This window comes from Sphaerodactylus townsendi, linkage group LG04 (assembly GCF_021028975.2).
Source record: "Sphaerodactylus townsendi isolate TG3544 linkage group LG04, MPM_Stown_v2.3, whole genome shotgun sequence".
In the NCBI taxonomy this organism is placed as follows: domain Eukaryota; kingdom Metazoa; phylum Chordata; class Lepidosauria; order Squamata; family Sphaerodactylidae; genus Sphaerodactylus; species Sphaerodactylus townsendi.
The window spans coordinates 148830901-148858582 of NC_059428.1; the positions used below are offsets into that span (position 1 = coordinate 148830901).

General features: G+C 55.4%; 1 protein-coding gene across 2 annotated transcripts in view; it reads right to left on the reverse strand.

Annotated features, from left to right (window-relative positions):
• The window catches only part of PRKCB (protein kinase C beta), a 97442-nt gene that overhangs the window by 40574 nt on the left and 29186 nt on the right, over window positions 1–27682 (reverse strand). For both annotated transcript variants that reach the window (XM_048495402.1, XM_048495403.1), the window contains exons 3-5: window positions 14054–14136; window positions 6599–6710; window positions 4945–5073 (exon numbers count right to left, since the gene is read on the reverse strand). In XM_048495402.1, the coding sequence (XP_048351359.1) occupies window positions 4945–5073; window positions 6599–6710; window positions 14054–14136 (324 nt within the window). The remainder of the gene's footprint in view (window positions 1–4944; window positions 5074–6598; window positions 6711–14053; window positions 14137–27682) is intronic.

A 27682-nucleotide genomic window follows, 5' to 3' on the forward strand; every position in this document is an offset into this window, starting at 1 on the left:
TCTGCCAGACTGCAAAGCATAGTTCCCGGCCCCTCTTTCTCCCCCCACCCCCCGCCCGCCCCCAGCCGAGGCCTCTTTTCTCCTTCCCAGCAATGTGATCAGTGAAGAGGGAGCCCGCCAGGGTGCTGGAGGGAGACCGAATTCCAAGGCGCATGTGGAAGAAAGATTAGCACCTCCAGTCATTAAAACAGTTAATTAATATGCTGCAGAAGAATAAATTTGCACATATTTTTATAAAGGACAGAGCGCCACGCGCACGGCAGAATCTTCCTGGGCCGGTGAGCATTAATTAATGCCTTTCTGCCTTGTTTATCGAGCGGCTGCATAATTGGCTCCAGTTTGGGCCAGAACTTCACTTCGCCAGCTCGTTCAATTAGCAAGGATCAGGTCCGCACGGGGGAGCCAAGGGCAGGTTCACCTTGAGCAGCCCACAGCGCCGGCCCTCCGGGCGGGATCAGCCGTCGGTTGGCAAACTGACCAGTGGCCCAGCTGCTGCGAGGGAGGCCCCTCGGGCTGAGCCGGTCCTGAGCTCAGGCTCTTCCAGCCCCAACGCTTTGTCCCCCCCCCTGCCAGCCCCAGGACAATTTGAACAAACAAGGAAAACAACGTCAGGGATAGACTGAAACCAGATTGTGCAAAATGTTTGTTGGCCCTGCCAAGACTGGACACCTGCGGCGTGTAGCGGCCAAGGACAGCCCCGGGACTAGACTGCTCTGCCCCTCCATAGCCTACAGGGCTCCCCAAGCAGCTCCTCCTGCATTGCAAAACAGAGAGTGGGGGTATGGTTGCCATCCTCCAGGCAAGGCCTGGAGATCTCCTGGCACTACACCTGATCTTTAGACGACAGAGGTCAGTTCATCTGGAGGGAATGGCTAGTTTGGAGGGGGGACCCTACGGCATAATACACCGCCAAGACCCTCCCTTGCCTCAAACCCTGCCCTTCTCTGGAAACCCCCCAGATATCCAGGAATTACCCAACTTGGCATTGGGAACTCGGGGGGGGGGGGGTGCTTGTCCTGCAAATAGAATTCAAAGCGTTGCAAACAAAATGGGGTTGGGAGTTTTTTCTCTCTTTGGGCGGTTCCTTGGCCGCCAATAGTCCCCACACGGCTCCTGGGCATGAAAGGGGGGAGGGGTAATCACTCCCTGTGCCTTTGGCCTGCACAAAGCAGGGAAGGGGATGAGGCGTTTGGGAGAAGGCCAAGGGAGGGCTGCCCCCCAGCCCCTGTCCAAAGTGCTGAAGTTGTTCCTTCCCGGCCTGACAGCGTCCTCCTCCCTCAAATGGATTCTCAGCCACAACACCCTGACATTTTCACAAAGCCGATTCCGGGGACTCTGTGTTGGGGCGGAAAGTCTTCCGGCTTCATGAATCCGCACACATATTTGGGAGCTGTGCAACACGAAGCTCCGTCCTTGGCTGACCTTCAGCCAGCAGGAGGCTGCCCACACCAGAGACAGCCTTCAGACACGGCAGCACGAGCGAGCGCCTGCAACAAGCCAGCCAGCGGCTGACTGCGGCTGCATCCCGCACTGGCAACAGGCAAGACATGAGAGGCCAGGGACAGGCCAGGGCTGACATCTACTGGCGGGTGCCGCCACTGCAAGCCAGATACTCTTCCTACCCCGCGAAAGTGGTCAGGCTGTTTACGACCACGTAACCAGCTTCTCTCGATGAAACGGCAGAGAACTCGGGGCTCGTGACGTGACTCAACCAGGCTGACGTCGCCCTGAACAGACCGGCACTTGCATCCACGATCTGAAGTCGGTTTGGCTCGAGACAGCCCAAAAGGGACTGTCGCCTCCCCTCCAGAGGACTTCTGAGGAACACTGCCCGGTCCAGCATGGGCACTTCAGCCTCGCGTCCCAGAACCCGATGATTTGTCAAATCCGAGCCAAAATACGGCTTGTCTGAGGAGAGAGGCAGTGGGGTGCAGAGGCAGCTTTTATGAGAGCGCAGGACTCTGCATGCTAGCCCTCAACCTCTTGCTTTTCCAACTTCTCATCTTCTGGTGGGATCCATTTTCTGCACCCCGGATGGTCTGTTGGTCTGGGGTTCGCTTGTTTGCCTTCTATGGGCTTCTGATTCTATACTCCCATTCACTGGGTGTCTTATGCGATCTGATTGTGATAGCTTTTATATTTTGTGATCTGCCCTGTGTCTCACCAATAAAAGCAGCTGCAGATTAATTAATGAAATAAATAAACATTCCCCTTAAGAGAAGATGGAAAGGGAACCAATCAGCAGGAAAGAAAACTTACTGGTGTCATGTATTGGGACAAACATAGGTGGAACGTCACAGAGCCTGTCACGAACTGTAGCTGAACTAACTTTGAAATGACCAGCTGGAGACGGTATAATATTATTTTGGACAATCTGAGATTGTGGTTAGGGATAATATTAGAAGGAAGATTTTGTGGGATCGTTCAGTGATTTTGTCAGCAGCTGCTGTATAGGACTGTATTACCTGTATAGGGCTATATCATAAAACAGACTCTGCTGGATCTGACCAGTGAGGGTCCATCTACTCCAGCATCCCGGCCCACACGGCAAGCACCAGTTGTGCCGAAGGGCCAGACAAACGCCATGGCGGATGCAGCCTTCCCCTGAGGTTGGCTCTGAGCACTGGGATTCAGAGGCTGCTGCCTTTGGACGTGGAGGCTCTCTATAGTCGCAGTGGTTAGTTGCCATCGGTGGGTCTAGCCACAATGACAGACAGATAAGCCTTTATTGGCATTCCAAAATACAATAAAACAATTGTCCATAAAAGACAAATACAACAACCATTCAGAGTCTTATCAATAGTTTAGTCCAAATGGACTCATCAAAAGTGCCATTCCTATACACCTCTCCACAGACCAGACTGAAGACCCACCAACAGAGCCCAGGCATCACAACAGCATACAGTATCAACACTCCACTATAAAACACAGAGTTTGTTAGAGTGGCACCTAACACAGAACAAGGGATAGGGGGCAAGGAAATGGGCGAACAATTGATTTGACTCCAATAGGTTGCCACAGCCTTCAGTTGTCACACCATCTGGCAATCAATAACAAAACTACGACATCTCTCAATGAATCACCCACAAGTTATTTGACTTTGGGTGACCGTGAACCCACAGGTTACTGGCAGAGGTGGGTACAGTATACCAGTAGCAAATAGTTAATGTAACCAACATTGTTGTTGTTATGATGATAGCAATCTAATGCTTAGTATCCATCTAGCATTGCGTCTATGATCTTTAAAAGATATTTTGCTACACTTTCGCAAAAGTAAGGATCAAGATTATCTAAGATTAAAGGAATCCTAAGAACATCAGTTAAATGATTGTATTGGAGTGAAGCAATGATGGGTTGGGTCATTCTGAACTTGGCAAATCTTGCACAATGAAACAGAGTGTGCTCCAGTGTCTCTACTTTAGCCACAATGAAACTGTCTGATATATATCAAATGCATGTATATTTACCAAAAAATATTCTGCATGATTCTCTACTCCTTCCTTTCTGCTTTAAAAAACCCCTTATGAGTTTTGAAAATAACCTTGTGGTTTTTTTGAAAGAGCCTGGAGCTCTTGCCGTTGTGTATCAGCCCTGGAATCCCTGAATCAGAAGCCTTTGCTGAATCGGATGAGAAGCGCCTGGCTTTGCAAAGCCGGTTCTGACCCAACACTCAGACCCCTCCCCACAGAATAACCCTTCTGAATCCGACCCCCAACCCCCGTCCCACGCAACGCAGAAGCGGGGAAAGTGGGAGAAAGCAAACATAATCCCCAAGGCCGGACGGGAGAGAGATGACCAGAAATGCCTCCTCCATTATCGAAGTACCAAGCAGGCAGGAGGGAAAGGAAAATAGCACAGAGGCCCCTTAAAGGTCATCAGGCCCCGGCACTGAATGCCCAGAGCCAACCTAGCAGGCAGACAAACGCCACACGACTCTCAGCCACTGCCCTCAAACAGAGCCCTAAGAAGCCAGAACTGCCCAACAGAGGATCTGCAGCTCTGGGGGTGGCTGAAGGTCAGGAGGGGGTGGGCAGCCCCGCACAGCCTTGCTTGCCCGACATCTGCCAATGAGCCGGGGGTGGGGGTGGGGTAAGAACGTTGGAAGAGCCCTGCTGGACCTGACCTGTGGGGCCCACCTAGTCCAGCAGCTTCTCTCGCACCACAGCCAACCAGTTCCTTTGGAGGCCCAGCAATATGGCATGGAGGCCTTCTTTGGATACTGCCTCCTGGCACTGCGGTTCAGAGGTCGGCTGCGTCTGAACGTGCAGATTCCCTTTAGTCGCCCTACCGAGGAGCCACCAGGAATTCCCCTGATCCCCTTTTAAAGCTGGGTCTGCCTGTGAAATCCACATTTCACTCCTGTGTTGAGGAGCAAGCCACTCTTCTGGGAGCTTCTCGGATTTCCTGGGCTGGCACTTGTGTGTTGCTGATGCCACAAGAGGGCACCACAGCTACATCTCCTATGGGGAGGAATCAGGCCCACCCCGCGCATGAACTGGAAGAGGGGCAAAGATTTTGCATGTTGTGACCCCCTACCCCAAGGTGCCCCCCTTTGAGAACGGGATACAGACCACCCGCTGCGGCTCATTTCCAAAGAGCAGAGGTGTGTGTGGGGGGGAGGATACTCAGGGAAACCAGGGGATCGGTTGCACCCAAGATTCCCCACAACACCCCCAGGAACGCTGCTGCCTTCTGGACCCTGGGATGGGGGGCTGCTCTGACAGCCACGGTGGCCCCACGGGAGCAAACTGCAGAGCTCTTATTGTGGCCCAAGTGGAAGGAATGGAAGTCTTTCCCCTCCCAGTTCAAAAGGTGAGCACACACGCACTTTCAGGTCACTTTTCAAACATTTTTCCCCCTCCCACACACACGCACGGACTGTCATTCTCCCTTGAGAAGTGACGCAACCTCCCCCCCACCGCCCCGAGGCTCCCACTGACTTACCTACAACCGTGAGGACTTCATTTTCTATGTCTGCCCTGATGTGTATCCGGCCTCGACGCTCGGTGTGGTCCGTCCCACAGAGACTTGGCACGTTCATCACACAGCGTTTGTGGACGTTCATCATGCAGGCTGGGGGGGGGGGGGGCAGGAACAAACAAGAAGAAAGATTCCAGTCTGAATACCAAAGACTTCCCTGCCCCCGAGATTGGGGGGGGCGGTGCACCCTGAGGGCTTCTTCCTGGCCAGCTCTGGCTGTTCTGCACAGAAAATGGAAGTAGCCAGAGAAAAACCAACAGAAAAGCCCTCTCTTCAGGGACCCCCAAGATCTCAGAGCTCCCCCCTCCCCTTCCCAGTACAGAGAAGCCCCCCCCCCCCAACAAAAGGGTAAAAGGGAAGTAGCAACAGACAGGGGAGGGAGGGGGACTTCTCAGGGCTTGTGCTGGGATGGCCAGCGGTCAGGGGTCGTGTGCATATTTGGGCAAAGCCATCCCTTGAGCCCACCTGGGAGTAGCCGCTGACTGGGCCAGGGCGCTCCATGGAAGATGCCGGGCTCCAGTCACATGCTTAACAGCCGGCGTGTGACCACCTTGCCTGCCCCAACTGCACCTGGCAGGAATCTGGCCGAGGGAGATGTCCCTTGGCGGGGGGTGGGGGGTGGGTTGAGAGAGGAGCTCCATTCACACCCACTGTTCAGCGGCCAGAGCCACCGGACGCGTCCCAACCAGGACACTTGCAAAGGTCTGCCTGCCTTCAACCCCTCGGCTAGACCGATGGCTTCACTGAAGCGGGCTCAGGCGTGACGGTTTAATGCCTTTTGTGGAATCCCAACAATGTTATGCTTCACAATGTAATGGCTTTTTACTGGTTGATTCCTTTGTGATGGTGGCGGGGGTGGGGGTGGGGGTGGGGGTGGGGGAGAACTTTGCTTTTGGGAGAACATTTCAGAAAGCAAACTAAACTGAGTAAAAGGGGAAGGAAGGGAAGCAAAGACGGCCTCCGCCCAGGTCTGGTTCGTGCCTCGACATCCTTCCCTCAAGGACTGCTTGCTTGAGGGGCTGACACCCCCCCCCCCCCGGAACCACCGTGCGATCGGAGGGCTGGGGAGGGTCTGTCTGGGACAGGCAGCCTGCTTTTTACTCACACACAGCATTCACAGCACCAAGCAAGGAGCGCGCATGTGTGAGCCGGCCCCCACAAGGCGAGGGGGAAATGTTGCGGAAGAAGACGGCTGGGATTTTGAAAAGCGGCCACCAGGTGTCTGACTAAGACCGTGTTTCCGTGCTCCAGCCAGAGAAAAAATTAATCCAGGGATGGAGCGGCAGGAGTTTTTTTCTACCCCTCATAAGCAAAAGCAGGCCGCCGTTCTAGCCTTAACAGCAGAACCACCCAGCGGAAGAACGAGGGGGGAGACCCCCCAGCCTCTGGGCGCAGGGAATCAGCCACCCTGTTGGAGGGGGGTCTCCCACACCCTGCCTTTCTGACATTCACAGCAGGAGAAGATTTGGCACCTTCTCCCAGGGCAGGTTGCTGTCCTGGGTTTCTCCAGCTGCCCGGCATCGGCTCAGAGAAGGATTTCTCTGACAACCCGGGCAAAGCGGACTGTGCTGCCCCCCCTCCACCCCCACCCCGAACAGGTCAATCATGTTGAACTTACTGTCACATTTCATCCCCTGGTGGATAAGCCCGTACAATAAGGAGCCGCAATGGTCGCAGAAGGTCGGGCTGGAATAGGTGTGGATTTTAAACTTGTGTTTGCTCCGGGGGTCCTGGCGAGAGAGGAAAAATCAGAGCATGAGAAAGGTGAGCTTTGGGCGCACTCTCTGCCAGTGGCACGTCCCCCACCTCCTCTTCCCACAAGGCTCGGTTCAATCTGTGCAGCCTCTCTGGCTACAGTCGGCAAGAGCTTGGGGCCACCTCACCCCCCCCACTCTACAAATAGTTCTCACAGGTCTGCCTATTCGGTCAGCACTGACTCTCTGCCCTCCCCAGCACTGCCGGCCAAAGCAGCCTCACACCAAAGCAGCGGTTCTCAATGGACCCACAGGTCCTGGGTCCTGGGAAGGTAGCAGTCCTGTCACTCCACCTGATATCAGGATCATGTCCTACTAAGCAGTTCCACCCCAGCGCCACGGGGGATTTGGCCACTGGAAAAGGGCCACAGGCAAAAAGCAAGAGGGAAGGGTCTGGAGAAGCTGGCAGAGCTCAGAGGAAAGCCCCAGACTGACAAGCAGGGTCTGCTGTGGGCACCCTGAACTGCAGCAGGGGCTGGGGAGAAAACTCTGCCCCCGCATTTAATCTGAGCATGTTCCAAAAAGCCTGGAGCGGGGAAAGAGAACAGCCAGCCTCCTTCAGGGGGCGCTTTGGACAAAAGTGAACTGAGCCGGACTTCCCTTCCTCACTTCTGGTGCACAATCATTCAACGGGGCCACCATTTTTCACAAAGGCAAAACGCAGGAGGAGCAGCAGCCCCAGGGGCTGGGCAAGAGTTGGGGAGCAAAACAGAGGAAGGTGGTGACAGTCCCAGGAGGAGGAGGAAGCACGAAGGGGCCACCACAGCTGTTGGGTTGGGCATGGAGATGGACGGGAGACCACCAAGGAAGTGCAAGGCTGTTAACGCAGGTTCAGGCCGTGGCAAACCACCTCTGTCTGCCTCTTCCCTTCAAAACCCCCCAGAAGTCCACTGTGACTTGGCGGCACTTTTCACAGCATCCCTTCCAGGGCCAGGAGAAACCCCAGGAGGCTGAGAAGCCATCTCTGCTGGCATCCCCGGCTGCAAGTGGCACTCCTGCACAACACACTGAACAACGTGTGACAAAGCAGCTACCCCTCTCCTCCCCCTCCGCGGCCTTGAGTGACGTTGGGGAGGTGGTGGGGGTGGGGTGTCTCACTGAACCTCCCTTGATTCAATCTGCTCAAGGCCCGACTCTCTGGCCCAAGGATCCAGCGAAGTTAATTGCACAGCGAAGCGAAGGAGCGCCCTCCGGCTTCACCCCAAAGCAAACCGCTTTCTGATTCACAAATGAGCCAAAATGCTCCTTTCAGTGGTGGGGCTGACAGCTGGTGATGAGGAGCAGGCGAGGGGGGGGGGGGCAGGAACAATTAGCCTGTCTTCTGAGAAGCTCCCAGAACCACAAGCAGCTCATGCATTAAGCAAGGTGGAGGCTGCCGTCCTTGTCGTCGTCGAGGAGAGCTTTTTTCGCTTCCGAGCTCCTGGATTTGTTCCAAGATGAAGCCCAGAGACTGGAGGGGAACACACCAGTTTCAAGGGAGGGTTGGGAGGCCACTGGCCACGGGGGAGGGGGGGTCTCTGGACTGCTCCAACTCTGGCAATGGCTGGCTGGCTTTGGTCCTCCCCAAGCACCTATCCACAGGATCCCTTCATCCAAAGGGGTTTGGCCCTGGCTGTTAAGAAACCTGAAGTGTGTGCTTGTGCTGGGTGCATTTCACCCTCCCAGGAGGTTGTAGAAGCCCCCCCCCCCGGCACACCCCCCCCCGGCGCCCCAGACTCTGCTGCTGCTGCTTCTGTTTACAGGAGGACAGAGCAGCACAGTCCCCTCTGAAAGGCTGCTGCACCCTGAGAAAAGGATAAAACCGGAGGGTGCATCTAAGAACCCCTCCCTGCCAAGAGCCACACTGAAGCCCACCCTCAGTTTTTCCTAAAATCTTGTCCCCCCCAACCCCTCCCTCCCTCCCTCCCCTCCCCCTTGGACAAGATCCCCCACAAAGAGCCACACAATGAAATGGGCATTCTTGCACATCAGCTCCTCCCAAGAGGCCCTTGAAAAAAGAGGGGGGATATTTCGGGGAGGGGCTGTTTGAAAAAGTCAAGGATCCCACTGTGGGTACGAAGGCATCCACCCCCCCCCCCATTTGCCTGCCTAAGGCTGCAGCTCCAGGGCCTGACGCTGAGGGCTGCGCCCCCCCCCCCCAACAACCTTAGGAACTCCAGGCCACTTGCTTTCAGCCTGGCAGCCCTCCTGGGCAATGCTGGGGCCCGCTCTGAAACCACCAAGGGCAGGCCTGGCGACTGAGCACACAAAGATGGGCAGGCAAAGCAGCCCCGTGTGAGGCACATTCACCCGTTACATCCCCCCCCCCCCGTCCTTGCCTGCGCTTGGCCCGATTTGCCCTGATGCTCCTCCTGGCATGGCAGCCCTTGGCATCTGCTGCAACTCTGGGCTATTTGTCTCCTTGGCAGCGGGGTGGGGTGGGGGGGCGGAAGTGGCCGGCTGCTCATGGCTGACAGACAGAGCCACTCGAGGGCACATGCAGAGCTGCCAGTCATCAGAGACCCTGCCAGGACTCCCGTGGCGGCCCTGGACACGCAGCGCCTCCTCTCTCCGCAGCGGAAATCTCAGGCAGGGGAGAAGTGTGGGAAGAAGGCCCAGCCCGGGCACCTTCCTTGTGGGGCGGCCTGGCTGTCCTCTGGATCCTTTCAGCAGAGGCGCTGCCAAGTCAGGGAGTGGCATTCCTGGGGTTTCGGGGATGGAGCCCGAGGCCCACGGGGGGTGGGGGTGGGGGGGACAGATCTCGTCAGGGAACTAGCCCAGGCAGCCCACCCTGCCCAGCAGCCATTTTCTACAGTCATTCCAGATCTCCAGGCTGGCACCCCTCAGTGCCACATGCAAAAGGCCCCCAGAGACCCACCGCATGGAGCAGGGGCCGGGACTGCACAGCTGGGTCTCGGGGGGGGGGGGGGGCTCTTCTCTTTCCTCTCAATTCCTGCAACCAGGAGGTGGCTGGAATGGAAGAAGCAGCCGCCGGTGGGGTGTCCTACTGGGGGACAGGGAAGGGAAGGCTGCCTTTCCCTGGGACAGAAGAATCCGTCTCTAACCTCCTCCTTCTCTTCCCCAGTTATCATGACCTTCCTTGAAAGCGGCTTCGGCTGGGACTGTTCTTGGCCCTCCAGCAACCATGAAACACAACTTGCAGAACAGCCGCATCCCTCCTGGGTCTACCCAAGACAGCATCCCCCCCCCTCCCAATTTTTATAACCCACAAGTCCCTAGACCTCACGGCTGAAGGGGCAGTGCTGAACAAGAGAGGCGTGCCGGCCGGCCGGGCTGCCCGGCATGCAGGCACATTCTCCAAGTCAGCCATTTCAGCCTGCCTGGACTGCACCAGGCCAATTATGGGGCGAGAGGGGCCACCACGCGGGCTGCTGATTTGGGGGCAAGGACCACCTGACCAGGAAAAGGAGGAGGGAGCCAATTAAATGAGCAGCAATTCGCTAATTGGCTTTAAAATGGGCCTTGCTGGTCAGGAGCATGTAATGAAGCCCCCCAGCAGTGACAAAGTGCTACAGCAAAAGATTCTCTCTGCATGAAACGGCTCCATTCCCATTTTGGAACAAACACTCGCCCGTAATAATCTATTCCCCCACAAAAAACACCTCCAAAAGATGCAGAGCTTCCTTAACAGGAAAAAAAAACCTGCCCCCCCCCCCCCGCCACCCCATTCGAGAGCTCTTCAAAGCCCAGCAGATTCCTGCCTTCTTTTCTAGCCAAGTGCCCGTGACTCCAGAAGCATTTTGGCTCCGAGGAATGTAGCAGCGGAAGCCCTTCTTGGCAGGCGGGTGAAAGCTCTCTGGGCTGGACTGTGGTGAGGAGCACGGGAGGCGCTGGGCTAGCTGAAACCTCAGAATGTCCCCTTGTTTTGGTTTGCATTTCATGGGCTGCTCAGATGCAAGCGGAATCAAATGCAACCCTTACCGAAGCACTCTCTTTCGACCAGGGAAACCCCCACCCCCCCCCCCACACACAAACGCACGAGGCAGAAGGACTCTGGGGTTTGGGTTTTCTGCTTCCCAGTCCTGAAACTCTGAACTCTCTTCCCCAACAGTTCAAGAAACTGTTATCTGAAGAGGCCAAGTGGAGAACTAATTATTCTTTATCTCCCCAACAAAGCAGATTTGTGTTCAACAGATCGCACCCAGAAGGCGGCTGTTCGCCCCCCCTCCCCATCCACGAGGAATTGGACATAAAGGAGATCAGATAAGCCGAAAGGGAGTGTGTGTGGAGGGGAAATTGGGGATGGGGGTGTTTTGAAAGATAACTGGAAGTTTTCCATTTTCTCTTTTACTTGTGATTCTTTTCAATTCCACACAAAGCTAATTTTTTACTTTAAATGCAGTTCTAGATGGCAGAGAGGGAGCACAAAAGTTCCTATCCGGCAGCAGTGAGCAAAATATTGAAGAATTGAACAAAGATGACCTCCTGAGCCCCTTTTAGAAACCCAGAAGCGAAAACCCCTTTCCAACAGCAAGATTGCTGCATTTCCTGGAGGTGGGGGTGGGGGGTGTCAAAGAGATGAAGGGGACACAAGATCTGTCCCCTCCTAGCAGGAAATGACCACACTCCTCTCTCCCTCTTTTTCACCAGGAAGAATTATGGGCTGTCTGTTGCGCGTGTGGCTGCACTCAGTGCCCACTCCCAAGAGCCAGAAAGTGAGGTTCCCTCTGGCCTCTCCATGCAGAGGATCTGCCTTCTCAGAGAGGGCACCAGTGTCACATGTCGCCAGGCGCACGCCAACTAGTCACGTGGGGTGGGGGGCGCCAGGCACTGGCCGGATCCTTGCACCCAGCCTCTCCTGTTAAAAACATGTGGACCTGAAAATCTCCACATATGCACCGTGGGAGTTGCGAGGCAGGGCAAGGGCACTTGCAGGCTGGCGGGCTGGGCCGTACAGGGGCGTACCACCCATGGGGACATGGCAGAGGCGTATCAAGGAAAATGGAGCCCAGAGACAAAAATCTGGATTTTGTACCACCCAGAGCCCAGGCCTACCGCATGGAGCTCACACTGGTGTCCAGGTCTACTGCCTAAAGATCATGCTGGTATCCAGGTCTACTGCCTGAAGCACAAGCCAGTGTCCAGATCTACTTTATGGACCCATCACTGGCGTCCAGGTCTACCACCCAGAGCTCGTGCCAGGGCACAGGTCTATGTGGATACGGGACATGGGTTACGAGGGTTACGACGCCTGCTCGAGCTCCAGACAGTAGACCTGGACGCTGGCATGATCTTTAGGCAGTAGACCTGGTCTCCAAGTGGTAGACCTGGCCCCCATTTCTCTGCAGAGCAGATTTTTCCAGCAGGGCCTCTTCCAGGGTTGTGCAGCTAAAATTCAGGAGCAAGTTGGGGTCTTGGTAGTATCCTTGTTTCTTACACAGGTATTGGGCGCAGCAGATGCAAAGCAGACTGACCCACTTCTTGGAAGCACCTCGACATCTTCGAAGCTGCCGTGGCTCCCCCAAAACCGCTGAGTAACCTTTTCCAGCCAGCTCCAGTTTCCACTCTTTACTGCCTGCATTCGGGACACTCTTGTTTACAAGCACCGGGTGCAACTTCCAGTCACTCCAAGGTCCTTCTTGCCTTGACAGAGCTTGTCTGCCAGCCTTCAGAGGCCAAACAGCAGGGGAGGAGAGAGAGAGAGAGGACCGGCAGCAGCAACGCAGAGGCTCAATTCTCCGCCTGCTGCTGACAGAGTCATTTGTCTCTCCAGAGGAAAAACGACCCTGTTTGTTTCAAGATGGACAGTGCCCGGGAGGGAGGCCTCCTGGCCTGACTCAGACGGTCTTTTCCAAACCAGAGTGACCCTGTCTAATGATATGACAACCCCAACATGCCCCCGCAGGACAAGAGTTCTCTCCCCCCCCATCCAGCTGTTTTCTGAGCCCCGCAGCAGCTGCTAGATTATCCTGATCTCTGTGTCTGCAACAGACGCGCTCGACTGCGGGGGACTGGCAAAGGAAGGGGACTTATCCATCCTCCTCCCAACTCAGGCATTTCCAGTGACTGGGAGACCATCCTGCTGTTAGAGAAAGGAGAGGGCATGATCCACCAGGACTCTGTCTTATTCAAAATGCAGCCAGCCTACATGACAAAAACTTACATTTCTTGCACGAGATGGGTGTCAAAAATAACTTTGGGGCAAGGAAGCCAGGAAAGGGGGCCTAGTGTAGCCCCATCTCACCAGACCCTTGCTCTAGCCTTCTTGGGGCCCAAAGACTTCCTTTTGTTTTGAGGGAAGACAAGACTCCCCCACAAGAGAAACCAGCAACCAGGGCATCTATTCAGGTCTGTTCCTTGCTGAGAGGCTAAAAATAGCCGCTGCGGGAACAGGGAGGTTCAGCAGTGGAGCCTCCCGACAGCAGTCCAAATGAGCCCGTTTCCCTGGGGAAGGCCAAGTGACAGCCAAGCCCAAAGCCCATGGGCCATGGGGGGACACTAAGGCCAGGCAGGGGGGACCCCACAAAAGACAGTCAGATTTCCCAGCTGTGATGGCATGGCTACTGTTCATCTCCTTTTTTTCTCCAAAGGCACCAATCAATTCTCTGGAAATGCCTGCAAGGAGTGGGCAGGAAAGACAGGGAGGGGCAGAAACCCCAAAGCCAAGGAAAACTGTGGAGTTTGCCCACTCTCAGGAACCACGGGGCTTCTGGGATCCGGCCCACCGATAAGTGGGAGGGTGTCTGCAGCGAAAACTCTGCCCCAAAGAAAACGAATCCTTGTTGCGAGGCAGAGCACCAGAGCACAATGGGACTCAGACACATTCGGGCAGGTTTTTCATTTGCTCCAGGGCAGCCAACCCTTTTTCCTTATAGGAAAAGTTCCCGGGGGGGGGGGGGCTGGTGGGCTGGTGGGAAAGGGGCAGCAGGCTTGGATAGCAAACATTGAACATAACTTTTTAAAGAAAGGATCTATCCCCAATCTCCCTTGCCATATCTCGGGTGGCCTTCAGTATCCCAAAACATGATGCCTCTGTGCACAGAAGCCCCGGAGTCACGGGTTGGGGAAGGAGAGCCGGCGTGGTGCAGCGGAAGAGGATCTTGGACACCCAAATCTGATTCCCCACTCTTCCATGGAAGCTCTCTGGGTGACACTGGATCAGTGACCTACCTTACAGGGTTATTGTGAGGGTACAATGGAGGAGCAGAGAGCAGCGGGAGCCACATTGGATCCCCACTGTGGAGAAAGGAGGGGTTTAATTAAAAAACACACACCTTTGCTCTGAAAACTGGGGACCGTGCTTTCAAACTGGCCCTTTTGCTCTTGAAATGTTTTGTCCCTCTTTAAAACCAAGACAGAGCTGACCCGAGTTTACTTACGTCTGAAGCGGGGCCTTTATCTGCCCCGGGGCAGGTGAACGTAACAAATTCATGGCACCTCTTATGGACTACGAAGCAGCAGACTGCAAGGAGAGAACGAGAGAAAGCAACAGTTAACTCCAGAACTCGCTTAAAGCTGGAGAACTTTGATCTGGCTGCAGGGAAAGGCTCCCGCCCGTCCTGCAATCTCCCGCAAGCCGAGTCTTTGTTCTGCATTTAACACGGCTTTATCAAACATGACTAATTGGTTTCCTGCTCTTTTCTGGGTGGGAAAAAAGTAAAATGCATTTTTAATTAATGGGCTTAAACGGGGATTTTCATCCAGTGTTTGGTTCTGTGAGCAATCGATTGCAAAGCCGGTCCTTCGGAGCCAAAGTTGAGGAGCCTGTTGTGAGGGGGCCACGTGGGAAGTGAAGAGTGACCCAGGTCGAGGACTGAGCAAAGGCTGAGCAACGGCACATCACACCAAAGCACCCACCTCCTGGGACGAACCTGGGGCAGGCCGGCAGCCTGGGCCCAGCCAGCCAAGCCCGTCCGTCCATCCGTCAGCAGAGGACGGGAACTCCAGGAGCCCCCCTGGGCAGGTCAGCCTGGTTGCTGAAGCCGCCTCCCACACGGGAACAATTTTCTGCAGGTGCTTATAAATCCAGGGAAGCAGGGACAGCACACGGAGCATCACAGCTCTGCCCCCGGAACGTGATCGCAGCCACAGGGAATTCACACTGGGACAGTACGGCTACCTGCAGGGGAACGAGGCGATCGGCAAAACCTTCTTTGCCACTTGGCAGGCGAGGCAGGCACAGGCAGCAGAGCAGCCCATGACTAGGGTAAGAGGCTGCATTTGCCCTCAGGCACTGAACAAGGAGGGGCAGAGAGCAGAGGCAGACCAGGGTTCCACCCCCGGGATCTCTAGTTTCAAAGCACCCGCAGGGGGTGTGAAGGACCCTTTCTCTGAGACCCCCAGAGGGCCACTGCTGATCTGAGCAGCCAGTCCTGACCTTGTTGGGTCTGTGGTTGGTAATAGAGTTGCCACCTCTGGCTTGAGAAATTCCTGGAGAATTGGGGTGGGGTCACAGCTCCACAGGGATGTGGTGTGATCCCAGGACTTCAGTTCCACAGGCCCCTTCACGGCTATCAGCCACCCCAACTACGGGGGACCCAGCAAAAAACCCAGCTGCACCTTCAAGAAGAAAAATGTCAGGTTGGCATGCAGGGATGCCAACCTCCAGGTGGTAGATGGAGATCTCCGGGGGTGACCACTGATCCCCGGGCAACAGAGACCAGGTCACCTGGAGAGAAAGGCTGCTTGGGAAGGCTGACTCTACAGCAGAATACCCCAGAGAAGAAAATCCTTCCCCCTCCCATCATTTTGCCTCCACAAGCTCCACCCCCTAAAATCTCCAGGAATTTTCCAACTTGGTGTGGCAAGTCTAGCAGGAATAACAGTCACCGTGAGCTGGAAAGCACACCAATAAATACTGCAAAGCGAAATCCCTGGCTCTGGAGTTCCTGGCGGAGGCAGCAGCAGAAACATCCTGCTTAGAATTTGGCACCTGGCAATTGGGTCCCATATGTGACTGGAAGGGCTTCCTTTTTCCACGGTGTGGCTAGAGCCGTCTGTGTGCCTTTCAGTTCCTCAAAAGTGCGCATGCTGGAGGAACCCTGCTGGGTAACGAAGCTAGCCAGCAGGCCAAGATGGAGCAATGGTGCAGCTGGATCTGATGCCCCCAATGCTGGGGGGGCGGGGGGGAGAATGTCTGGCTTGGTGTGGCGCCCCTTCAGTCAGTCAGAAGCCTAATTATTTCCTTGCCTGCCAAAGGAGAACAGCATGCGACGGGACGCCTCTGAAAGAGCGGGAGGTGTGAAGTGGGCATCTATATTTCATGGCTTGCTTAATAATTAAACTTATAAATGGGACCTCAGTTGCAATCCCAGAGAGAGACTGAAATCTAACACAGGTGCTTGGTTGAACTAGTGCGTTGGCTCTCTTTGCATGGCGCCCGCCCCCGTCTGCCGTTAGGGCCAAGGGGGCCTGGGGCAAGGACTGGCTCTTTGCTTCTTTGCAACTCCACCAGCCAAGCCCCCAAACAGGCCGTTCTTTCCGGCCAGCGGCCCTGGCCCAGGAGGTGGCAAAGGAATGTCCTTCTTGGATCAATCCAGTATCTCGAGCCAGATGTTCCCCTTTCCCCAGCAGGACAGCCAAGGAAAGCCTCCACGCACGCACGCACGGAGCGTGACAGAGCCCCGTAACAGGAGCACAGAGGCAAACTCCCCAACTTAACCAACTTTTGCACAGCTGTTGAAAAAACAGACAAAGCTTAGAGGCGAAACTAGTATCTCAAGAATTTCACTTTTGTAGCCCTCCTGGGCTGGAAATGCAAGGCTGGGCTGGTGGGAGTTTTCTGGGCCAAGGGCGCAAAGCAAAGTGTGGGGAGAGACCTCAGCGCACAGCGGGAAAGAGGTAACCCACCTGACCAACCATAGCTGGCCCTGTTTACCCAGGATCTGTGACAACTTCCTGCCACTGGAGGGCTGTTAAGATGATATCTTGGCTTAGAGAAGCAGCAGCAGCAGCAGATTCTCCAGAGGAAACCACATCATATGGCTAATGAACAATGAACCTCAAAGGGCTCCTGATCCACACCCTGAAACTGTTCTGATGGGAAAGGAAAGCTGAACAGAAGAAGCTGAGCAGAAGAAGCCGCCACTGGCTTGTGGCAGGGATGGCTGCGGGAACGGCCAAAAGAGGGAATCGCCGAGTCATGCATCATCGTGGATCTCTGGTGCAGGAGAGCGAACAGCTCTGGCTTCCAAATGCGGAGCGCCAGATGGCTCCACAGCATCCTGAAAAGCACAAGGCCTGGTGTTCGCACTCAGACGAGACCCCCTCGGCCTTCAAACCTCTCCTTTCCCACCTAGGCCCCCAGCCCTAACCAGTTCCCAGGACTTCTTTGTGGACCACCAATTCCTTGCTTCTCTCCAAAGTGTAGCTCTCCTTACCTTACTTGGACAGTGGCCCACACACACACGCACACACGCACGCACACACGCACGCACGCACGCACGCACGCACACAGAGACCCATCCAGAGACCTTGGGTAGCCAAGCCCAAGGTGTGCCCTGAGGATCACCTGGAATTACCACTGACTCATTCCCAAAAATGTTGCGTGTGTGGAAGCAACAGGAATGCAATGATAGGGCGGGCGGGCAGGCGGGCGCATGCTCACAGATCACCCCGTCTCAAAAACCAAACAGAATCCCCCTCTCGAGTTTGATATCTTTAATATCAGTAATCCGATCACTAAAAATAACTACATTTGATAATCTCCAGAAATCTTTGGCCACGACCATCAGGCTAATGCTGCCGGGCCGGCTTTTCGTGGCTGAGCCCAGGCAAGAGAGACTCGGCGGAGCGAATCAGCAGAGCGGCTCACGGGCTGCTCTTTTTGCCCTCAATTCTGCCCTTTCATCCTGCCGAGCCTCGTTCTTCCCGGAACTAAAACAGAAGGCTCCTTTGCGCCTTGAACTGTTTCCTTCAGGAGGAATGAGAATCCTCCTCTGCTTCCCCCTCGGCAAGATGCCCGCTGCTCTGAGAGAGTCCCCGTTCTGGAAAGGATTCCTGAAGGGAAGGGGGCAAGCCCACAGGGACTCAGGAGAGGCACAAACAAAACTGCTTGCTCTGAGAACAGAAATCCTGCAACATCTTCACAGCAGAATAATTTGCTCGCACCTGAGGTGCTGCTGAGCAGCATTCTCCACTGCTGGGGGCCCCTTCTGGCCACACAGCGGCTGCCGGGAACCACTGGGCCTGTGAGGGGGGCCCCAGAAAACTCAGATTTTCCCCCTAGACATGCCTCTGCCTGCCGGTGCCAGCAAGGACATGGAACAGACCCAGGGGCCAGGGCCTGCCACAAGGTCAGCAGCCGCTCCCCCCCCCCCCACTGCCTTCCCCAGTGCTTCCCTTCAACCCGGGAGGGAGGGCAACGTGGGGTGTGGCGGGGGCGTACTGCCCACGGGGTGCCGTGAGATACGAAGAGCTAGGTCAAAGGTACCGCTATGCCAGAAAGGTTGGGAAACACTGCTCTGGCACATCAAAACCAGATGGCACAACTTGAGTGCTCGCCTTCGCAAAGGTTCCTCAGCACTGTGGGCGACGACTGATTGGCACTGCCTTGAGATGCCATCCCAGGAACCTCAGCGTGCTGCAAGGGAAGGCAAGGGAATCTCTGGGGAAGGGCTGTGGGCTGGCATGGCTCTTGGGCTGAGTGGGAGAGGGACGAGGGAGGCGGCTTCCTCTGATGCGCAACATCCACCTCTTTCCTTTGTCTGCCGGGGACCCCTCCAGAAAGTGACTCCCCCGCCTGGGCTTAGGCACATATTGGTCACAGAAATACTTTCGAAAAATGACGCGGTGGTCCGGTGACTCTTTTCTTCTCCCGCCCAGACCCTCCTTCCAAAGCCCTCCTCCCCTTTCACGTGCCCAGTGGGTGAGCTGGTCTCCCCTGGCACTGCCAGCAAGGGGGAAATATGACTAGGCTCCCTTCCCACCATGTCAGTTTCACTGCAGAAGGCTGGGGGGGGGGGGAGGAGAGAGAGGCAGAGATGGAGGAGGACCCCTCCCTCCCAAAATGGCACAAGTGAACCTCCCTCCCTCCCCCGCCCCCCCACTCACCCAGGGCGAGGATATGAGAGGGCCAGGTCCTAAATGATGCCATTTCAAGATTTTTAAATTTATGTTCTCAACGGCTCCCCCAGCCAGAATCAACTGGTGGTTGTGGGCTTCCCAGGCTGTGTGGCCTTTTTGCTCCCAGCCTTTCACCCGCATCTGTGGTCTTCAGAGGCAAGCCACGGTTCTTCCTGCCACAGAGGGAAACACATTTCACTGTGACAGGCCTCTGAAGATGCCAGCCACAGATGTGGGCAAAAACTTTAGGAGCAAAAACTCCCAACCCTCAGATCCCAGGAAACCCGCAACAACCCCCCATCGTTGTTCTCTCTGAAAAGACAGGGGAAATGTGAAGACGAGAACCCCCCGCTTGAAGCCCAGGCAGGGTCGGGGGGCTGGACCTTCGCTGGGCTGCAGGGAGCACAGGCTTGCCCCTTTTCTCTTTGGCAGAAGCCCCTGAACGGTATAAAGTAAACTGCCATAGATGCTAATCTGCAGGTGGACTCTAATCTGGAGGACCGGGTTTGATTCCACACTCCTACATTCCTCAGAACTCTCTCAGCCCCACCTGCCTCACAAGAGCTCTGCTGTGGGGGAGAGAAGGAGAAAGGAGTTTGTTAGCCACACTGAGTCCCCTTACAGGAGAGAAAGGTGGGATATAAATCCTAACTCTTCTTCTTCAAAACAAAAGTGTGGAGTGGCTGTTTTGGAGGAAGGCAAAAAGTCACATGAAAACAGCACTTTGGTAAAGGAATATGGAGACAGCAGAAAACACAGAAATGCGTCCTCCTTTTCTGGGACGAAGAGAGGGAGCACACGGTTCAGGCACGGGAAGCCCCCCCCCCCCCCCCGCCCACCCTGAGCCACAGACCTCCTTCAAATCAATACCTGGTCCTTTGACCAACGCAAGGCCAGTCAAGAGATCCTGGTTGATCCCCAAAGCCTATCTGTGAATCCATCTCAGCCAGGCCTCCAATTCATTCAAACCAGGGATTGGGGAGAATTCTGAGCTGCCGTCCCCAAGGAAAACCAACCTGACCCTTCTGCTCAGCCGCATATTCCTGCTCTGTTGTGGGAGAGGAAGGCGAGGGACAGAATTCCCTGATAGCACCTGCAGAATGGATCTCAAGACCAGCCAGGTGGACCTCGCTGGACCACTCCCAAGGCCGGCCGGCCTGCCACTGGGGCTGTTTCCTTCCAAAAGGGCTGCTGCAGCCGCGGCCCCTGAATCCAAGAATGCCCCCAAAGCAGAGCGCTTGAGACCTGGCCACAGAAACAGAAGCTGGATGGGTTTTCAGGGGCAGACGGAGCTTCTGGATCACGGCTGATGGCGCTCCCTCCGCCTGCGCAATGCATGTTTGCAAACAAACCCGTTTTCCAAAAATACACTGAGCTTCCACGCCTCTCCCAACCCGACGAAACAGGCCCTGCAAAGCAGCCTCGGGATTCTTTGATGGCAGTGGAAACTGCCATCGACTCACATGATGTGTTTAAGGCAAGAGACTAACACAAGTGGGTGGCTGCTGCCTTCCCCTGAGTAGCCACCCTGGACTTCCTTGATTACCTCCCACCCAAGTACTAACCGGGGCCTTAGCTTCTGACTCGGTAGGATTGGGCCAGGTCAGGGCATTCACTAGATGATTGCCCTCATATTCTGTATTCCTGTCATTTTTGTTTATCTGTGTAAAAAGTTCTCAAGGGCATCTTCGCCTGTGTTTCTGCTCTCTGACACTTCTGACTGACACCCAGCTCAGGAGGCCAAGTCCATCTTACAGCATCACAATACACCACTATGCTGGGAACTGAAAAACCTCCCCTGTCCCTAGAAAGAACACCTAGGCTCATTCCGCACATGCAGAATAATGCACTTTCAAACTGCTTTCAGTGCTCTTTGAAGCTGTGCGGAATGGCAAAGTCCACTTTCAAACAGTTGTGAAAGTGGTTTGAAAACGCATTATTTCGCGTGTGCGGAAGGGGCTCTAGTGAATGATTTGCAACTTACTTTGGTAGCATATAGCAATTTTTGAATGATGGAAATAAGTACTAATATGCACTGAAGAGAACGCACACGCACTGAAGAAGATTAGCGAAAACGCACTTCAGCGCGCAGGCGTTTTGCTGCTGCTCCTTTGAACTTGTACAATTTGGCGGCAGGTTGCTATTTCTTGAACCGGTGCCATTTGGCGGTGTGGCGAGTGGACCGCGATTCCACCAGATTCTGCCTTTTTCCCATTGGACCGTGAATGAAATATTTATAGAATTACAGTCTGGAGAACCTTATGGACTCATGGAATGATTTCATTCTTGATTATGTTATTTTGTGAATATGGCCTATATGCACTTTAGTCATGGTTATTAACACTTCCCTGTGCAATTCCTGTTGTGTGGCAAGTTTTTGGGGGGTTTGGCCAACCTTGTTCCTTGTCTCTCACTTCTGACTGACACCCAGCTCAGGAGGCCAAGTCCACCTTACAGCTTCACAAGACACCTCCATGCTGGGAATTGGAAAGCCTCCCCCGTCCCGTTCAGCCTGTCCCACCTGACGCCTAAAATTAGCTTTGTGCTGGTTTTAGGATGGTGGAGCGTCTTCTGCCAGTCCTCCCCCCACCCGCCCACCTCTGCCGCCCACCTCTGCTGCACCTACTCACGCTAAGCGACACTGACAGGTCGTCTTCCACAAGGAGACGTTAAAAACTGCAGCATTAACCAGACTCTGCTCCCTGCCACCTCTCAGAAGAGTCGAAGGGGACAGGCAGGTGGATCAGAAGGCGCCTTTGAGCCCCTCTCTGGGATGGCAGCGAAGGGAAGCTGCCCCAAACTCCACTGGACCACTGAGGAGTCTTCTATGGGGCAGGGGTGGGCAAACCTTTCACCCTTGAGGGCCACAAATGGAAACTGGAAGAGCCGATATTCAACTTGGAGGCCTCCCTAGAAATGTGGCCTTCTGTTCTCTCTCCCATTTTGCCACACTCGATATCCCTCAGCCGGCTGCTGAACCATTTCCGGAGTGGGAGGGGCGACCCACTAGCAAGCCCAGGCTCTTGACACTGGTGGCCATCAACCAGTGGCCAAGGTTTGCCCACCTCTGACATCACAGGTGCACGGAGCTGGATATTTTTGCTGCCTCAGGCTCAAAATCTGCATGCCTTCCCTTTCACACGGCACAAGCTCTGGCCAGGCTTCAGTTCTTCCCAGCAGAAGACGGGCAGGAGAACGGGCCAAAGAGCCGAGTGGTCTCCACCCAGCCTCCCTTCCCAAAAGCCCAGTCATCTCCCTTTGCCCACCCGCCCCCCCTCCCCCCGCCCCAGGTCTGAGAGTCTTGGGCACATCCAACTTAACAGACGATGCTGCCAGATTTTGCCGCTCCCCTGATTTGCCCTGGAAATCCAGGCTTCAATTTTGCCGCTCCCTCCTACAAACTGAACTGGCAAGCCTGTTATTTTCATGCCATTTTCTGTTTCCCTGCACTGAGTGTTTCCCATTACATTTACATAATTTACGTTACCTTTGTGCTCGGCTGCGCATAAATAGCACATCCGTGGCATCACAGCAGCTGGGGTGGGGGTTGGGGGGACCAACACAGGGCACAACAACAGCGACACACAGACCCCCCCCCCCATATGCTTGCCAGAAGGGGTGCCAAGACCCAAAAGGGCATCTTGTGCCTTCTTGAGGCTGCGTCCATCCAGGGATTCCCACAGAAGGGAATTGGAACCCCCCTTCCTCACATCACAGCTGCCACACGGGGGGGGGGATTAACCCTTTCCCCCCCTTGCCATTCTCCCCATCCTCAAACTGCCCCCTTATTTACTCCACGGGTGAAGGCAGACTGTCCCACAACACGGGGACAAGAAGCTGGAGGGTGAGCAGTTTTTGCCTATGCCTAGTAAAGACTGACCTAGCCAGCATAACTCAGATCCTGGGAACTTCCAGGCTAGACTGCTACAATGTGCACGGTCCTTGGGGCTGCCCTTGCCCAACCATGACACTTGGTTTGCCACGATGCAGCCAGAAAAGCCAAACAGACCACAACGTCCCAGCTTTCAGGAGAATTATACTGGCTGGGGGTGAGTTTGGGGGCCGATCTGTAACATTATTTCTAGCTTCTAAGTCCTGGATCTCTGAAGGAATGGGTCCGTTCCTTTTGAGCACAGGGACACACGAAGCGGCCTTTTATTGGGTCAAACTCTTCCAGTGTGATCCTTTGCAGAGTTCCTGCAATCTCAGCCTGTTTGTTGCAATATGTTCGGATTGCAATAACTCTGCATAGGATTGCCTCACAAGGTCATCTGTTCAGACTGTTCCGTGGCTCTTCTGGAAGAGGTCTTCCGCGTCGTCTGCTGCCCGGGGCCTCCTGCCTGCCAGAGAGACAGCCTGACCCTGAACCGCAGCTCCTCCCTGGAGGAGAGGCCCCTCCCACCTCCTGACCAGTCACGGGGCAGGGACTTCTTCATGGTGGCACCCACGCTTTGGGACATTGCGGTCGGAGCGGCTAACCTGCCTGCATCCAAGATAGGGACAACCCGCTCCCTCGGAGGAAGGCTTGCAGGCCCCGCGGGAATTGCTTGCGCCCTCTGCAGGGTCTGCGTCATGTGCCTTCGCTCCACCAATCAGGGCAGGGAGGGCTCAGTGACGCCACAAGGCTGGTTTGTTGCTTCTCGAACTGCTTCCTGTTGCCAGAGGGGAGTTGGAGGGCTTCAGGTTTGCCTCTGAAAATTAGCGCCCCAGAGAGCAGCAGGTGTTTCCTGGAGCCCCTCCGGCCCCAGCAAATGCAGCCCTGGCGGAGTCTGGCAAGACTGCCTGCTGTGTCAGATACGCAACAGAAGCACACAGAGGCACAAGCCAAGCACAGATGCGTGCTCAGGTCACCACCCGCACTTTGCTCAACCATCTTCCTTTGCTGGGGGGGGGGGGGGATGCCTTCACAGGCCCACTTCACGCACACGCACACCCCACTGAGCCGGAAAGCTGATCTGGGGCAGCTGTAAACATGTAAAGCACAGCCTACATCAGGATTTGGGGCAAAAAAAAAATCAGAATTCTCTGCTAACAGCCCCTGACATCTTTCCCTCATTCAGACACACAAAAGGAGAGAGGAAGAGAAACCCAATACATCCCCTTGGCAGTTCCAATCACTCTCTCTCTCTCTCTCTCTCACACACACACACACACACACACCAATTAGCAACAAGCTGCCTTGCCCAGACTTGTTAATGTTTTTACACCAGGCAAGGCTAAGTCCCTGGGGCCAATCAACCCCTCTGCAAAGCCAGGAGGAGCCACACTAAAAGGGCGAGGGAGAAAGCCCCTGGGGGGCTGCTGGGAGCTGAGATTTGGAAGCCCCGAGTTGGAGGCCTCCTCTTTGCCCATTGCATTCTGGGAAGTCTATAATGAAGAGCAAGCCTGTTCCGTAAATCCAGGCAAAGATGGCTACCCACTTTTCAAATGAAATGCACTGCTGCAGCAGTAACCGTCAGTCAGCACTGTGGAGCCTCCGGGATCTTGCTTGGCTAACACCCCACCCTCTCAGGGTTTTAGGATTACCCATAGCAGGCATTAGCAGATTAAAATAAAGGCCATCCAAGATTCCCCCCTCCCCCCCCCACCTGCAAATGTTTCTCTGAAAGCTGCTAACTTTTGTTTTGGTGATTGCAGGGAAGAGGGAGGAGGAAGAGAGAGAGCTTAAATGAGACATAAAATTCCCTTGCTGCAGCAGAGAAACAGAAGCAGGGGGGATTCCTCCTGGATCAAGGGCAGGTGCAGAAATCACACCTCTGCCATTGGAGATCAGCATCCAAAAGAGGTTCGGGAGAGAGAGGATGAATCCATCACGCCACGTCCTCCACCTAGTCTGGGGTTCCCAGCCCCAAGCGGTGGTCGGAGATGACAACAAGGAGCACTCAGTAAGGTGGGGTCCTCAGGGCAGCTTCGCCTCAGCAAGCAGGCTAGGCCTGGAGGGGAGAGGGCCTGGCTTGCTAGCCTCCTTACAACTGATCTCCACCACGACAGAGACCAGTCCCCATGGATCAAATGGACGGCTGCTTCGGAGGGGGGGGGGGTCTCCATGGCTTTATACCCTGCTCAGCTCCCTCCCCTCTCCAAGAGGCCAGGCAGACGGCTTCCGGACCATTTCAGCCCCCACGGAGAGAAACCCTCTTGGAGGAGAAGGAGGTCCGCACGGCAGCCTGCTCTACTGTGGGAAGAGGAACTGAGCCCGCCTCACAGGGAGCCCAGGGAAGCCGCTGAGTCTGCAGCTGGCCCAGAGCCTGGCCCCGGTGCCCTTTGCAGAACCGGAGGGCGCCCAGTCTCCCGGGAAACAAGAGGCTGCTTTGAGATGCTCACTTCCTCAAGCGAACCACGTTTCTATTTAAAACACAAAGAGACCACAAGACCGCCTGAGCCGCTCTGGGTGCTGATATCATGCATCCCGCCCCCCAGCCTGGCAGATTCTGGCTCGGGGCTTGGGGGGCTCTTTGGTTTTGCTGGATTCCCCTCTATCGCCTCTGACATCCCCTGACTCAGCAGCCAGCCCTTCACAGAGGACACAGGCCAGATGTCTGCATTCAGACCCAAGTACAGCCGTCCTTGGCCAGGCACAAAACAAAGCCCAGGAAGGAGGGTGAAGACTTCAGGTCGCTCCTGGCCGGGGGTGTGTGTGTGTGTGTGTGTGTGCGTGCGTGCGTGCGTGCGCGCGCTTGCGCACACATGCACAGGGTGGGTGGCTGTTGAGCATTCTCAGTTGCCCAAAAAAGGATGCCGGAGGGGGTCACTTCTTCAGCTGGTGGCAGGAAAGTCAAAGAACCCCCACTTGGGCTGGCAAAAGCAGAAAACACAGCAGAGACCAGAGGGAGCCCCCAGGTGCTGGGTGGGTGGTCTGGTCTTTCCCCCGTGAACGCCCAGCAGTCTGTCTTGCTTCAATCAGAAGCTGCAGACTGAGTCAAAGTGAGTCTGGGGTCATTTCTGCTGGAGAGAGGCTCCCAGGCAGGGCTGCAGGACATCTGACCAGCCCCACCCCAGTTAACGCAGAAGAAAGATGTCTTGTAAACCTGCACCCAAAGCGCAGTCCCTCCACTTTGAACTAAAGGCTCTGATTGTATCCGTTGAGGGGGGGGGGGAGGCTTCAAAATGGCAGGAAAGGTGGGGGGTGGGGAGCTGCCTTTCAAGGCGAGCCCCCTCTGTCCAAACGACGAAAGGGACAGGTCTGCCAGCCCTGAGGTTTCTGCTTCTGGCTTCCCAGCATTCTTTGGGAGTCAGGCAGAGAAGAACGAACGAGAGCGATTTGATATTTACATGCCACACAGTAAAGAGCATTTTTGGCTGGTTTTCTGCATCCACAGCCGCCCCAGATGGACTCCAGGAATGCTTTTGGCCCTCGCTGCCTCATGCAGCCCTGTCACCGTGAGAGGCTCCACTCGCCTTTCGAGGTGGGAGTTTGCTCTCCGTTCCCTCTTTTCTCACCAGGAAGAAAGGCTGGGCGGTGAGATACACACAGGGAAATGAATTTTGGGTGCTGAAAAAGGCAAGTATTGAACTCCTATTCCAGCTTCTGCAATCTTGAACCCAGGTACTCAAACAGGGCAGCAGCGAGACACCTCAGCAGAGATAGCCCTGTGGCTGTTCCACTGCGCTTCAGCGCTCCCACTGTCTGTGGCCAATGGCTGTCCGTGCAGTTGCCAACTCAGCGGGGGTCCGGTGACGCGAGGGGGTTCTTCCCAGGCCCCTGGTCAGGCCCCTCCCTCTTGGTGAGTCCCAAACTGCTCCCCCCCCCCCACACACACACACTCACAGTTGCTCCCGTGCTGGCCTCGGTGGTGGGCTTCCTCTACCTGGCTGTCATTCCAAATGCTGCCCATGGCAGGTTTGGACGTATCTGGAGGGTGGCCCTGGGAGGGTGGGGTTTAGGGCAGGGGGGGACCTTAACAGGGTCTGAGGCCACGCTGCCCACCTTCCAAAGCAACCATTTTCTCCAGGAGAAGCAGAATAAATGTTTTGAAGAAATACATAATAAATAAATAAGCAATTCATGTAGTCTGGGGACCTGATGTCATTTCAGGAGATCTCCACCCCCCATCTGGGGGCGCGGAAGCTTCCCCACTCCTCAAAACCCACCCCCTTCTCTGAAGCGCTCTTAACTCTCCTCCCCTCAGACCAGACCTCCGCCAAAAAAAGCAAGTAGACCAGAGGCGTATCTAGGAAAAACGGAGCCCAGAGACAAAAAAAATCTGAATTTTTTTTGCGCGCCCCCCCTGGTGCCCAGGTCTACTGCCTGACACTTGGGCCAGCAGCCAGGTCTACTGCCTGGAGCTCATGCCGGCGGCCAGGTCTACTGCCCGGATATCAGTAGGTCTACTGGTCCAGGTTTACTGCCTGGGGAGTTCGTGCCAGCGGCCAGGTCTACTGCTCAGAGTTGCAGGCAGCATCCAGGTCTACCACCTCGAGGTGGTGTTGGCGCCCTGGTCTATGTGCACCTGGGGACATGGGCTACCTCCACTCTTGTGTCCTCCCCCCCCCTCGGAAGATAAATGCTCAACTCCTGTGGGAAAGCGGCAGTCTTTGGCCTCCCTTTTGCTGTCTGGGGCCAGCCTACAGAAATGGGTTATCCTCCTCCTCCTCCTCCTCCTCCTCCTCCTCCTCCTCCTGGTTGGAAGAAGGGTCTCCTCACTGCCAGGCCAAGACCCCACTCAGAAGGCAGCTGCATGTTTTCAACATGGCTTGGCCCCTCAGCCAGGAGGCCGGTCTTCAGGTGGAGCCAGGGGACCCCCTAGAATTACATCTCCAGGTGCCAGAGATCAGGTGGTCCCCCGGGAGAAAGTAGGTGCTTTGGGCCGGGGGAGGTGGATTCTATGGCCTTCTATGCCACTGAGGTCTCTGCCTTCCACAGGCCACGGGGGACCTGCCCACCCCAACCACAGGCCTCCCAACAGAAGAAGGAGAGTTGGATTTATACCCCCTTTCTCTCCTGT